The sequence below is a fragment of the Ranitomeya variabilis genome, chromosome 3 (genome assembly GCF_051348905.1).
Source record: "Ranitomeya variabilis isolate aRanVar5 chromosome 3, aRanVar5.hap1, whole genome shotgun sequence".
In the NCBI taxonomy this organism is placed as follows: Eukaryota; Metazoa; Chordata; class Amphibia; order Anura; family Dendrobatidae; genus Ranitomeya; species Ranitomeya variabilis.
The window spans coordinates 511,290,348-511,303,544 of record NC_135234.1 but is presented as its reverse complement, the minus strand read 5'-3'; the positions used below and the strand labels follow the sequence as shown (position 1 = coordinate 511,303,544).

The following is a 13,197-nucleotide window of genomic DNA, read 5'->3' as shown; positions in this document are numbered from 1 at the left end:
TATTTATGAATAAAAAATGCTTTTAGGGTTTTGTTTTTCTGTGGTTTAGTTTACGGTACAAAAGTGTTAGGCATGTGTGGAAAAATGCTGCAAAGCAACAATGTTTTAAAAAAAGAAGTGTTTGTTTTTTGCTCATTAATTTATGAAAAAAAGCCTAAATGAATGCACACAGGAGAAATCTAAATGAGATCATTTGGTATGACCAGCATTTACCTTCAAAGCAGCACCACTTCTTCTAGGTACACTTGCACACAGTTTTTGAAGGAACTTGACAGGTAGGTTATTCCAAACATCTTTGAGAACTAACCACAGATCTTCTGTGGATGTAGGCTTGTGAAGAACCTTCTGTCTCTTCATGTAATCCCTGACAACATTGATGATCAGTGCTCTTTGAGGACCTTAACATCACTTCCAGAACTCCTTGTTCTTTAAATTGAAGATAGTTCTTAATGACATTGGCTGTATGTTTGGTGTTTTTATCTTGCTACAAAATAAATTTACAGCCAATTAGATGCCTCCCTGGTGGCATTGCATGATGAATCTCCATGTATTTCTCAGCCTTAAGGACACTAATAATCCTGACCAAATCCCCAGCTCCATTGCTGAAATGCTGCCCCAAACTTGCAAGGAACCTCCACCAGCACTTGCAGTGTTTAAGAAGCAGGAAGTAGGTCCTTTGCATGGCAGTCTCCTGAGGGAGAGTCTGTTTGCTGGATGGAACAAAAGTTAAAGGGAATCTGTCACCCCCAAAATTCGAGTATGAGCTGCGGCCACCGGCATCAGGGGCTTATCTTACCCATTCTGTAATGCTGTAGATAAGCCCCTGATGTAACCTGAAAGATGAGAAATACGAGTTAGATTATACTCTCCCAGGGGCGGTCCCGGTTCGGGTCCGATGGGCATCGCGGTCCGGTCCGGGACCTCCCATCTTCATACGATGTTGTCCTCTTCTTTTCTTCCTGTTGAGGGCAGAGCAAAGTACTGCAGTGTGCAGGCGCTGGGAAAGATCAGAGAGGCCCGACACCTGTGCACTGCAGTACTTAGCTCTGCCCTCAACAGGGTAGACAAAGTACACCTGTGCAGGAGCCGCGACAGGAAGACAAGAAGAGGATGTGATCGTAAGAAGATGGGAAGCCCCGGACCGGTGAGTATAATCTAACCTCTTTTTCTTATCTTTCAGGGTACATCGGGGGCTTATCTACAGCATTACAGAAAGCTGTAGGTAAGCCAATAATGCTGGTGGCCGCAGCTCATTCTCGGATTTTGGGGGTGACTGGTTCCCTTTAATGTGTTTGCTGGGGAAGGCACAGGCCATGTGCACTAGACTGGATGTGTCTTGGAGCTAAAGAGACACAGGCCTGAATCCCTCTCTGAGAAGAGTCTGCACAGCCAGTGTGCAGTATTACTGGTTGCTGTGGACAATAGCTCTTTTGTTTCATAAAGCAGAGCTTGCTCAGCCATGTATGAGTAGCCAGGGTCTGTTCTGCATTAACCCCTGGACAAGGCTAGGGATTTTTGTTTGATTTTGTTTTGGTGCTGTGCAACCTGTGGAAAGCAATAAAAACTGCATATATGCATTGCCTGTGTGAATGCTACTTAAGGCCTAATGCCTACCAAAGAGAGAGAATCCCTACACTATGGTTTTCTGCATAGATAAGTCACTTGGCCATGTTTCCATGTCAAATTGGCCGCAATTCTTCCATGAAAGGGAATCTGTCGCCACATTTATCCTATCCAATCTACTAATATGGCTATACAGCTTATAAACTACTGAGGAGATTGATACCTCATATCAGATGCCTTGTTGATAAATCCTCCTTTATCACTTTATATAAATTACCTCTTCTAGGTTCTGGGGAGGACGCTGCCTGGAGGATAACTCTGCCTCCAGAGCTTATTTTACATGAAGGGGCGTTACCAGTGTGATGTGTAATGGCCACTCTGCTCTCCTGATCTCACTGCAGAGCTGAGGGTGATTTATAAGGGCTGCTGAGTCACACTGCTGTTTCTTGTCCGAGAATCGCATCGCACTGCACGCACTGGCCTGGCACCTCTCCTGACCTGAGAAAGACAGTATGATGCATCTCTATGCAGATGTCAAGCTCAGGTCAGGAGAGCCGACAGCCAGTACGAGGTTTACCATGCGATTCTCGCACGGGAAATACTGCAGTCTGTCTCTGCCCCAAATGACACATCTGCAGGTTCCTCTCCGCTTCAGCTTCCATCTCCCAGGCAGACTGGTTGCAATATTGTTATAAAACAGCAGAGCTAAGAGAGAAACAAAAAATGTGTTTGCAAGAAGACAAATTTAATTTCTCCTGGTGTTAGGCTACTTTCACACTAGCGTCGGTACGGGGCCGTCGCCATGCGTCGGCCCGACGTACCGACGCATGCTGTGAAATAAAAGCACAACGGGGGCAGCTTTTCAACGCATTTGCTGCCCCATTGTAATGTCCGGGGAGGAGGGGGCGAAGTTTCGGCCGCGCATGCGCATTTGTAAATGGCGGACACGACACACAAAAAAACGTTACATGTAACTTTTTTTGTGCCGACGGTCCTCCAAAACATGACGCATCCGTCGCACGACGGATGCGACGTGTGGCTATACGTCGCAATGCGTATCTAATGCAAGTCTATGGGGAAAAAGCACATCCTGCAGACAACTTTGCAGGATGCGTTTTTTCTCCTAAACGACACATTGCGACGTAGGCAAAACGACGCTAGTGTGAAAGTAGCCTAAGTTACATGTCTCACACTGGTAACTCCCCTTCATGTAAAATGAACTCTGCCTCCAGAGGTATCTTCCAGGAAACCTTCTCTCCATTAGCCTGGCAGAGGTAATTTACATAAAGTGATAACTGATGATTTATCCCCAACATGGAATCTGATATGAGACATACAGGTATCACTCTCCTCTTCAGTCTATAACCTGTATACCCATATTAATAGTTTAGATAGGTCAGTGTGGAGACAGATTCTCTTTAAGGCCACTTTCTGGCCAGACTTCTAACAGTAGATGGACATAGCTGAGACCCACTGGATACTGCTAGTTCTGAGCTGATGGCACTACTGGACATCTTCAGATATAGATGGGAAGTAAATTTGCTTTGTCTTTCATCTTCTGCACTAAGTTTCCTTAGCTGAATACTGCATCTATGGTCCTCAATGTTGCCAATATCTTGTTGCTTTTTGAAAAGCGTCTGATAAACACATCTTGAAATCCCAGTCTGCTTTGAAATATTGCCAATGAGAAAACTTGCTGATACAACAGAACTACATTGTGTCTTGTTGGGGTGCTCCATCTTGCTGTGGTGCTTGACCAGCAATGTGAAACGGTCTTCAGCAACCTTTGTGGCAGAATGTGGCTGTCCTTCAGCCTCGTTCACTGCTTTCTGTCTCAGGTAATGACTGTGTTTCAATCTACAAAATGTAAATAATGGTTATCACATGTATGGTATATAGTTGGTTATTACTCATACAGATTACTAAAATCTTCCATAATCCCTGACTTTGTGCAAGTGTAGTGAGAAGAAGTGATATTCTTTTGAAGTCCAAGGTTGGTCACACCAAATATTGATCTGATTTTAATTTCTCTTGTGCATTTGCTTTGTGTTTTAATTGATAAAAGTAAACTGTTAACCCTTCTTTTTAGCTTTCTTACTTTGCAGTATTTTTTCCACCCTTGCATAAAACCTCTGCACAGTAATGTATACGTACGTAAGGCAGGTATGGAAAAATACTGCAAAGAATGCTAAATAGAAGGGTTAAGATAAATCTATTTTGTATTATTTGTAACGGTCAGTACATGGCCATTGTTTGACATGTTTTCATTTTACCATGTTGTCTTTCTTTATATTTTCATACAGCTTTTCGAGGTCCTGCACTTCCTTGCTGAAAACTTCATATTTTCCTACATGGGATTAGCACTATTCACCTTTCAGAAACATGTATTTAGCCCAGTCTTTATTGTTGGTGCATTCGTATCCTTTTTACTAGAAAACGTGTATGAATTCTGATTTGATTAGGGATTTCATCACTTTAGGTTTAGTATGTCTGTTAAGCACATGAAGACCTTCCCAATAAACACATTAATATTCTTTAGCTGGTCATACACATAGCTGTCTCTACTGACTCGCTACCCTTGGCTGAGCCCTTGTGTTTTCAGTAGGGAGAAATCTCTGGTGGCTTCTTTATTTCCTGAGAATAGAAGCTTCAGATGGTTGAAGTCAAACTGCCTGATCCTTATGTCCACCGATAACCTCTGTCAGGGAGAAAAAGAGGTCCCCATACACACAAGATGGCTTGGTGGTCAGCCCAACCGTAATCAAATGTGTATAAGGGTCCTTTTAGTTTCTAGAGTAGATGCATAGTACCAATGTCGGACTGGAGTGGCAAGTTCCCACCAGTAGCCAACTCCAGGGCCCCACTTTTCAGCTACATGCAAATGTGACATAATTTCAACTCATAAGTCATATTATTACCATTAAACCTAACTTTTTGCGCAACTTCACAGAGTGGATTAGGAAGCAGCATAACTAAAAGTTACCAAAAAAATAAAGTTACTTAAATTATATTATCCCTTCACATTTAAAAGTGATCTTTTGATAACCTGCGAGGTAGATGATAATTTAAACATCTGCAAGGCTATGTGCCCACAATTGGGAATAGCAGTTCACCGAAACAATGCATTCAACATTAGAATCACAGTGGATGGGATTCATAGAAATCCCTTTACCACTGCGTAAACTTGCCTGCGGCGCGGATTTATGAGCCCTGGTTTGTCAATTTCAACTATAGAATGCATTGGATGCTCATGGTTCATTGAACACATGTGGATTTACCTGCATCATTAGAAAGCAGCGTTTTGGACACAGCGAAAATACGGTACGTCCAAAGCACTGCTACTTACTGATCGTGGGCACGTACCCTTAGAGGACTTTTCACAGGGTTTTTTACATTTAAATTGACTACCTCCTTCATTTGGATTTCTTTTTCTTCTGTGCCCCTTTGTTCCAAAATTTTTCCCCCTGGAAATAAAGATGCACATTATCCCATCAACCAACTGGGTGTGTACCACAGAACTTCTCTGTGGGTGTGGTCATTTTTGATTGACCAGCATCAGGGGTGAAAAAGCAAACGCCTACAGAGAAGTTCTGTGGTATACGCTCAGTTGGGTGAAAGGAAAATTTGCACCATTAACGGGGTGCTTAAAGGGAACCTGTCACCCTCAATATGGAAGTTGAGCTAAGCCCACCGGCATCAGGGGCTTATCTACAACATTCTGGAATGCTGTAGATAAGCCCCCGATGTAACCTGAAAGATGAGAAAAAGAGGTTAGATTATACTCACCCAGGGGCGGTCCGGTCCGATGGGTGTCACGGTCTGGGGCCTCCCATCTTCTTACGATCACATCCTCTTCTTGTCTTCACGCCGCAGCTCCTGCAGTGCGTAGGTGCCGGGAAAGGTCAGAGAGGCCCAGCGCCTGCACACTGCAGTACTTTGCTCTGCCCTCAACAGGACAGAGAAAGTGCGCCGGAGCCATAGCATGAAGACAAGAAGAGGACGTCATCCTATGAAGATGGGAGGCCCCGGACCGGACCGCGACACCCATCGGACCGGACCACAGCGGGGAACGCCCCTGGGTGAGTATAATATAACCTCTTTTTCTCATCTTTCAGGATACATCGGAGGCTTATCTATAGCATTACAGAATGCCATAGATAAGCTCCTGATGCCGGTGGGCTTAGCTCACCTTCCATTTTGGGGGAGACAGGTTCCCTTTAAGCTTGGAACGAAGGAGCACAGAAGAAAAGCTGTTTGGAAATCAGTGGAGCAGCACCAATTTTTGGAAGTACTCTTCTTAATTTAAAAAAAAACCACTCTAGTGAAAGGTTCTGTTTAAAGCAGATCTGTCACCAGTTTTCACAGTAAAAACTATGGACATGCTACACATATCTTGGACCTGATGAGACTAGTTTACTTTGAAAATCCTTGTCTGAATGGTTGTATAAGAGGCAGGTGTTGGACAGGCTGGGTGGTTACAGATTGAATACACCTGGACTCTAGCGATCTCTGTTCTATAGCTGGACTAAAATATTGTGAATAAAATACATATATAAAATTGTAAGTATTCGGACAGAATTACAGAGTAAATGAATCTGCAGCATCAGGTCTAAGTTTTGTGGTTTTTTTTTTTAATTTGTATTGGGAAATCTGGTGAGAACTCCTCTTGAAGTAGCATGTCAGCAGCTATCTCTGCCTGTGGCAGCATGTACTTTGTGCGATAATGTGCTTTTTACACTAATAGAAAACACATTTTTTAATTTGCACAAGTCTCATTTCAGGTCTTGAGTACTTAACATCGGCCTCTCTCAGATAGCTGTCTTTGTAGGTAGAGCAGCACATGTATACCCCCTGTCGTTTTTTCTGAACCTGGGCAGAAGACACAAGATTAGCTGGAATTTTCAGCACATGTTAATGTTCTCAGGTAGGTTGATATTTGCAGCATTAGGGAGCCAGTACCAAAACTAAACTGTAAGACTCCTGGTGGAGTCATATGGCTTCAGTTCTGCCATATGTGTAGATCTAAGGCTACGTTCACATTTGCGGTCAGCGCCGCAGCGGCGCCGCATGCGTCATGCGCCCCTATATTTAACATGGGGGCGCATGGACATGCGTTGTGCTGCGTTTTGCGCCGCTTGGACGCAAGAAACGCATCAAGTTGCATTTTTTTTGCGTCCAACTTTCGGCCAAAAAGGACGCATGCGGCGCAAAACACAGCGTTATAGCGTGCGCTTTGACCGTGTTTTTGTTTGTGTTGTGCGCTGCGGCACCGACGCTGCGGCGCACAACGCAAATGTGAACGTAGCCTTAGTATTGCTTCTTGGGGAGACAAATTCCATGCAAACAGCATACAATGGAGCTGCCATGCAAAACCTCTGTACAAAATTGAAGTCCTGGAGAGATACTGAATGATTGCTCTGATCAAAATTAAAGGGAATCTTTCACCTCATTTTGCCGCTATAAGCTGTGGCCACCGCCATTAGGGCTTATTTACAGCATTCTGTAATGCTGTAGATAAGCCCTGGATGTAACCTGAAAGATAAGAAAAACGAGTTCTATTATACTCACCCAGGGGCGGTCTGATGGGCGTCGCGGTTGGTCCGTGTCCGGTGACTCCTATCTTCATGCGATGACGTCCTCTTCCTTGCTTCTGTCACAGCTCCTGCGCAGGCGTACTGATTTGCCCTGTTGAGGGCAGACAAAGTACGCCTGCACAGGAGCCGCGGCAGGAAGCAAGGAAGAGGACGTCATCGCATGAAGATAGGAGTCACCGGACACGGACCAACCGCGACGCCCATCAGACCGCCCCTGGGTGAGTATAATAGAACTCGTTTTTCTCATCTTTCAGGTTACATCGGGGGCTTATTTACAGCATTACACAATGCTGTGTACCCTTTTGAAGTGAGATTGATTTTGCTGTTGTAACTGAATAATAATATCTTGTGGGCTTTAAAAGCAACCAAAACGTGTTTAAGGTTTAGGAAATTCAAGTTCTTTAACATCAGTCTCTGACATTTATTTGGTATATTCCCATGTTGGAAATAGAAAAGGCCTTGTTCGTGCATATTGAAGCCCAATAGAGAATGTAAGTTTATACTGGACCAAAGAGGTCCTAGAACCTTATTCCCTCTCCTCCAAACTTTTACAGATCAATCTGAGAGCAGCATAATATAGGAGCAGAGAGCCTGATTCCAGGGCTGTGTCTCTTATTAGGCTGGGTACTTAGTTTCAATACAAGAAAAAAACAAAAAGCCAGCTCACCAGGCAGCCGCAGCAGGTGCACGGAACTTCCACGTTGATGTGCGTGGTATCATGCAGATAGAAGAAAAAGGATTCGTTCCAGCTCCCAAGAATAAAATTCCAATTCTTTATTAATCCATGTTAAAATTACAGGCTGTATTACTCTCCATTGTGCGGTAGGGAACGAGCTACGCGTTTCGATCTCAACAGATCTTTATCAAAGCTACAAATGAATAAACATTTGACTTCATATAGCCACAGTCAGCCAATAATTAGCTGACTCCAAGTCACATGGTAGAGACAGGTTCTGCCAATATAGAAAAGTGTGCACACATAAAAACAAAATCAGTACATAAATACTTTTATACAATAATACTAATGTGAACATGTTTAAAATAGATAAATTTAGTTCTCATGATACAAAAAATCCTAGTAATGGTACATCAACTCATTGCGTTTATTGAGCCCTGCAGGGGAGCGAGTGTTCAGGTGATAAATCCAGAACGCCTCCCGCATGAGAAGACAGCGTCTGTAATCACCTCCTCGTAAAGGTTTGTTAACTCTTTCAATGCCATATGCACTGAAACCTTCTGTTCTACCTGCATGTTGTATGTTAAAGTGTCTAGACACTGCCGACATGGACCGCTCTAAATCTCCTGACCTCCCTATATCCCGTAAATGCTCTGTGATTCTCACTCTTAGTTTGCGAGAAGTACAACCTATATAAGACAGACCGCATATGCTGCAATCAATCTTATAGACTACCCAGGCTGTATTACAATTGATGTATTGTTTTATGTTAAAAGATTGAGAGGCCGAGGAATTGCTATATGTCTTGGTGACTAATGCGTGGGCACATGTTATACATCTATTGCCACCACATTTGTAAAAACCTGTATAATTTAACCAAGTTTTATTTGTATTAATGTGGGTACGGAACATGCTTGGTGAAACCCTATTGCCAATGGTCAAAGCTTTCCTGGATATTACATTGATTCCTGTACTTAAAATCGTAGCCAAACTGACATCCTCATAAAGAATTGGTAAAAATTTATTAACTATATTTTTAACCCTGCTAAACTGTGAGCTAAACTGAAAACAAATATACGGTTTGCTGTTTCTATTAGCAAGCATGGATGCCGAAGAAGTCACGTTTTTAGGTGTGATTAAATTCTCACGTTTTTTTAAAGCTACTATTTTCTGAGCTCTGTCGAGCATCCACGGTGGATAATTGCGACGTCTCAATTTACCCGAAGCTACATCAATTTCATTGTTCAAAATACTCGCATTGCTGCAATTGCGTTTAATTCTAGTGAATTCCCCAACGGGGACAGATTGAATGGTGTGTTCCGGATGATTACTTCCTGCATGTAGTATAGTGTTGCCACTAAGAGATTTATGATAGGTTCTTGTTTGAATAATTTGACCAGCTTCACCCGTTAAATTTAAATCCAAAAAATCAATTTGATTTGGTTCACATCTATGTGTAAACCGTAAATTGTATTCATTTGAATTAAGATAATTAATGAACTCAGGTATGACAGATACATCGGCAGCCCAAATAATGAGTAAATCGTCGATGTATCTGCCATACCAATTAATTTGAGAAAGAAAAGGATTGGAAACTGAAAAAATATAATTATGCTCCCAAAAAGCCATGACCAGGTTAGCCAAAGAAGGTGAAAATTTCGCACCCATGGCTACACCTGACCGCTGTAAATAATAACGAGAATCAAACATGAAAAAATTATGCGTCATGAGAAAAAATGTAACATGTAAAACATATTGTATTAAATCTGTAGAATAATCACTATAATTTTCCAAGTGAAACTGAAGAGCCCGCATGGCTAGAGTGTGGGGAATACTCGTATATAACGAGACTACATCACAACTCAGCCATGCGAACTCCAAAGACCACTGCTTTTCCGCAAACACCCCCAAGATTTCTTTTGAGTCTTTAATATAGCCTGGAATTCTACCCACAAGGGGCTGTAATAGTGAATCAACCCATTCTCCGAGATGTTCATTTGCTGAACCTATCCCGGAGACAATTGGTCTTAACGGAGGAATAGATTCCTTTTTGTGTACCTTTGGCAATCCGTGAAAAATAGGACATACTGGATCCTGAACTGTCAAATAATCTGATTGTTTTTTTGTCAAAATACCCAGATTATGTCCTTCCTCTATTAATTTATCAGCTTTGACTTTAAATTCATTAGAGGGATTTGTCTTAAGTTCTATATATGTACCTACATCCGATAACAATTCCATAATTTTAGAGTAATAATCCGCAGTGTTGAGAACCACAACAATTCCTCCTTTATCGGACATTTTTATTATTATGTCCTTGTTATTTTGTAATTGTTGTAAAGCTGTCCATTGTTTTTTGGAGAAATTGTTGTTTGACCCAACACTGCCAGACTTTATTTCACTATCCAATTTTTTTAGTTCACGTTCTACTACCTCCTGGAATCTATCCATACAATCAGATCTAGATTGAATGGGATAAAAAAACGGATTCTTAATGGTGAATCTCTGAGATTGGTCAGTTATTAATGTGTCCCTTGAATTTTCATTGTTCAGAGACTGTAACGTAACAAGTGAAACTTGATCCTGGAAGTCCATACCCAGAAATTCATTGGTGACTGAAGGGCTCTCATGATCTTGTTGTCTATTGTCCACCATTTCAGAGTTGTTTAGAAAGTGTTTTTTAACCGTTAAGTTACGGACAAATTTATTTATATCCAAAAGAGTGGTAAATAAGTCAAAGTTTTGGCTGGGAACGAAATTCAATCCCAAGGACAACACCGCAAGCTGATCAGGAGATAAGGGCTGAGATGATAGATTCAAAACATTGTCATTAACCCCTATTTGAAGAGACGCTTCTTGTTGCGGGTGATGATTCCTTGATTTTCCCCGGTGTTTCCTGCCACCGCGTCTTTGGCGTTTTTTGAATGGCGAAACACCTTTTTTCTTCCCATATAGACTATATCATTGGAAGAGACATCCGATACACTGGGGTTGTTGTCCGAAGAATCCGGATCGGATGAAGTAAAGTTCACGTGCGTTTTTACTGCTGCTGTGCGCTTACGATATGTCTGATTGCGCTTCAAAATGGATTTGGGAGTTCTATTCACGTTCTCCCATTGCCCCCAATCATATACTTTATTAGTGGCATAGTCATTTAAATCCCTAGCGAACTTTCTTTTCTTTCTCTCCATAATATCTTCCTCCAATGATGAAATGTTTTCATGCATTTTATTAATGAGAGATTCAAAATGTGGCGAGGACTTAAACTGTATCAGGGATGAATTCACATCTTCCATTTGTTTTTGTATTTCTTTGAGTTTAACATCTTCATATTTGACAATTAGCTTCATTAAATTCAAAGAGCAATTGCTCAAAACAATATTCCACTCCTCCATAAAGTCAGATGAATAGACGGTAGTAGGTAGTTTCTTAATGCGCAATCCACGCGGAACCATGTCCTTTGCCAAATAATTATAATAATAATAATAATAATAATTTTATTTGTATAGCGCCAACATATTCCGCAGCGCTTTACAACTTATAGAGGGGACTTATACAGACAATAGACATTACAGCATAACAGAAATCACAGTTCAAAACAGATACCAGTAGGAATGAGGGCCCTGCTCGCAAGCTTACAATCTATGAGGAAAAGGGGAGACACGAGAGGTGGATGGTAACAATTGCTTTAGTTATTTGGACCAGCCATAGTGTAAGGCTCGGGTGTTCATGTAAAGCTGCATGAACCAGTTAACTGCCTAAGTATGTAACAGTACAGACACAGAGGCTATTAACTGCATAAAGTGTATGAGAACATGATGGAGGAACGTGATTATGTTGTTGTTTTTTTATTAATAGGCCACACAGGGATAATTAGGTTAATGCGTTGAGGCGGTAGGCCAATCTGAACAAATGAGTTTTTAGGGCACGCTTAAAACTGTGGGGATTGGGGATTAATTGTATTAACCTAGGTAGTGCATTCCAAAGAATCGGCGCCGCACGTGTAAAGTCTTGGAGACGGGAGTGGGAGGTTCTGATTATTGAGGATGCTAACCTGAGGTCATTAGCAGAGCGGAGGGCACGGGTAGGTTGGTAGACTGAGACCAGAGAGGAGATGTAGGGTGGTGCTGAGCCATGGAGTGCTTTGTGGATGAGGGTAGTAGTTTTGTACTGGATTCTGGATTGGATGGGTAGCCAGTGTAATGACTGGCACAAGGTAGAGGCATCGGTGTAACGGTTGGCGAGGAATATGATTTATTTAACGTTGTTTGATCCCACCAAACTTTTGTTTCTTGTGACAATAGTTTTTCCAGATTATTCACACCATCTTGCAAGTCTGGTATAATACTAGAGTCAATTGTATCATGAGAAAACACATGTGCTGCCTTTTGTGATCTGTCTCGGCATAAAACTGTAGCCATTGTAAAATATCACAGAGAAGTCTTGATTATCTTCCCTACCATATGTGCTTAATTGTCAATATATATAAATATAGAAAAAATGTTCAAATGGGAGTAATCCTTTAGAGCAACGGCACTCAAAAATTGTAAACACAAGAAAAAAACAAAAAGCCAGCTCACCAGGCAGCCGCAGCAGGTGCACGGAACTTCCACGTTGATGTGCGTGGTATCATGCAGATAGAAGAAAAAGGATTCGTTCCAGCTCCCAAGAATAAAATTCCAATTCTTTATTAATCCATGTTAAAATTACAGGCTGTATTACTCTCCATTGTGCGGTAGGGAACGAGCTACGCGTTTCGATCTCAACAGATCTTTATCAAAGCTACAAATGAATAAACATTTGACTTCATATAGCCACAGTCAGCCAATAATTAGCTGACTCCAAGTCACATGGTAGAGACAGGTTCTGCCAATATAGAAAAGTGTGCACACATAAAAACAAAATCAGTACATAAATACTTTTATACAATAATACTAATGTGAACATGTTTAAAATAGATAAATTTAGTTCTCATGATACAAAAAATCCTAGTAATGGTACATCAACTCATTGCGTTTATTGAGCCCTGCAGGGGAGCGAGTGTTCAGGTGATAAATCCAGAACGCCTCCCGCATGAGAAGACAGCGTCTGTAATCACCTCCTCGTAAAGGTTTGTTAACTCTTTCAATGCCATATGCACTGAAACCTTCTGTTCTACCTGCATGTTGTATGTTAAAGTGTCTAGACACTGCCGACATGGACCGCTCTAAATCTCCTGACCTCCCTATATCCCGTAAATGCTCTGTGATTCTCACTCTTAGTTTGCGAGAAGTACAACCTATATAAGACAGACCGCATATGCTGCAATCAATCTTATAGACTACCCAGGCTGTATTACAATTGATGTATTGTTTTATGTTAAAA

The 13,197-nt window shown here is 41.7% G+C and overlaps 1 protein-coding gene across 2 annotated transcripts in view; it reads left to right on the top strand.

The window, feature by feature from the left end:
• SLC9A7 (solute carrier family 9 member A7) overlaps nt 1-13,197 on the top strand; it is a 143,587-nt gene that overhangs the window by 100,245 nt on the left and 30,145 nt on the right. For both annotated transcript variants that reach the window (XM_077296896.1, XM_077296897.1), the window contains exons 10-11: nt 3,867-3,980; nt 6,376-6,487. In XM_077296896.1, the coding sequence (XP_077153011.1) occupies nt 3,867-3,980; nt 6,376-6,487 (226 nt within the window). The remainder of the gene's footprint in view (nt 1-3,866; nt 3,981-6,375; nt 6,488-13,197) is intronic.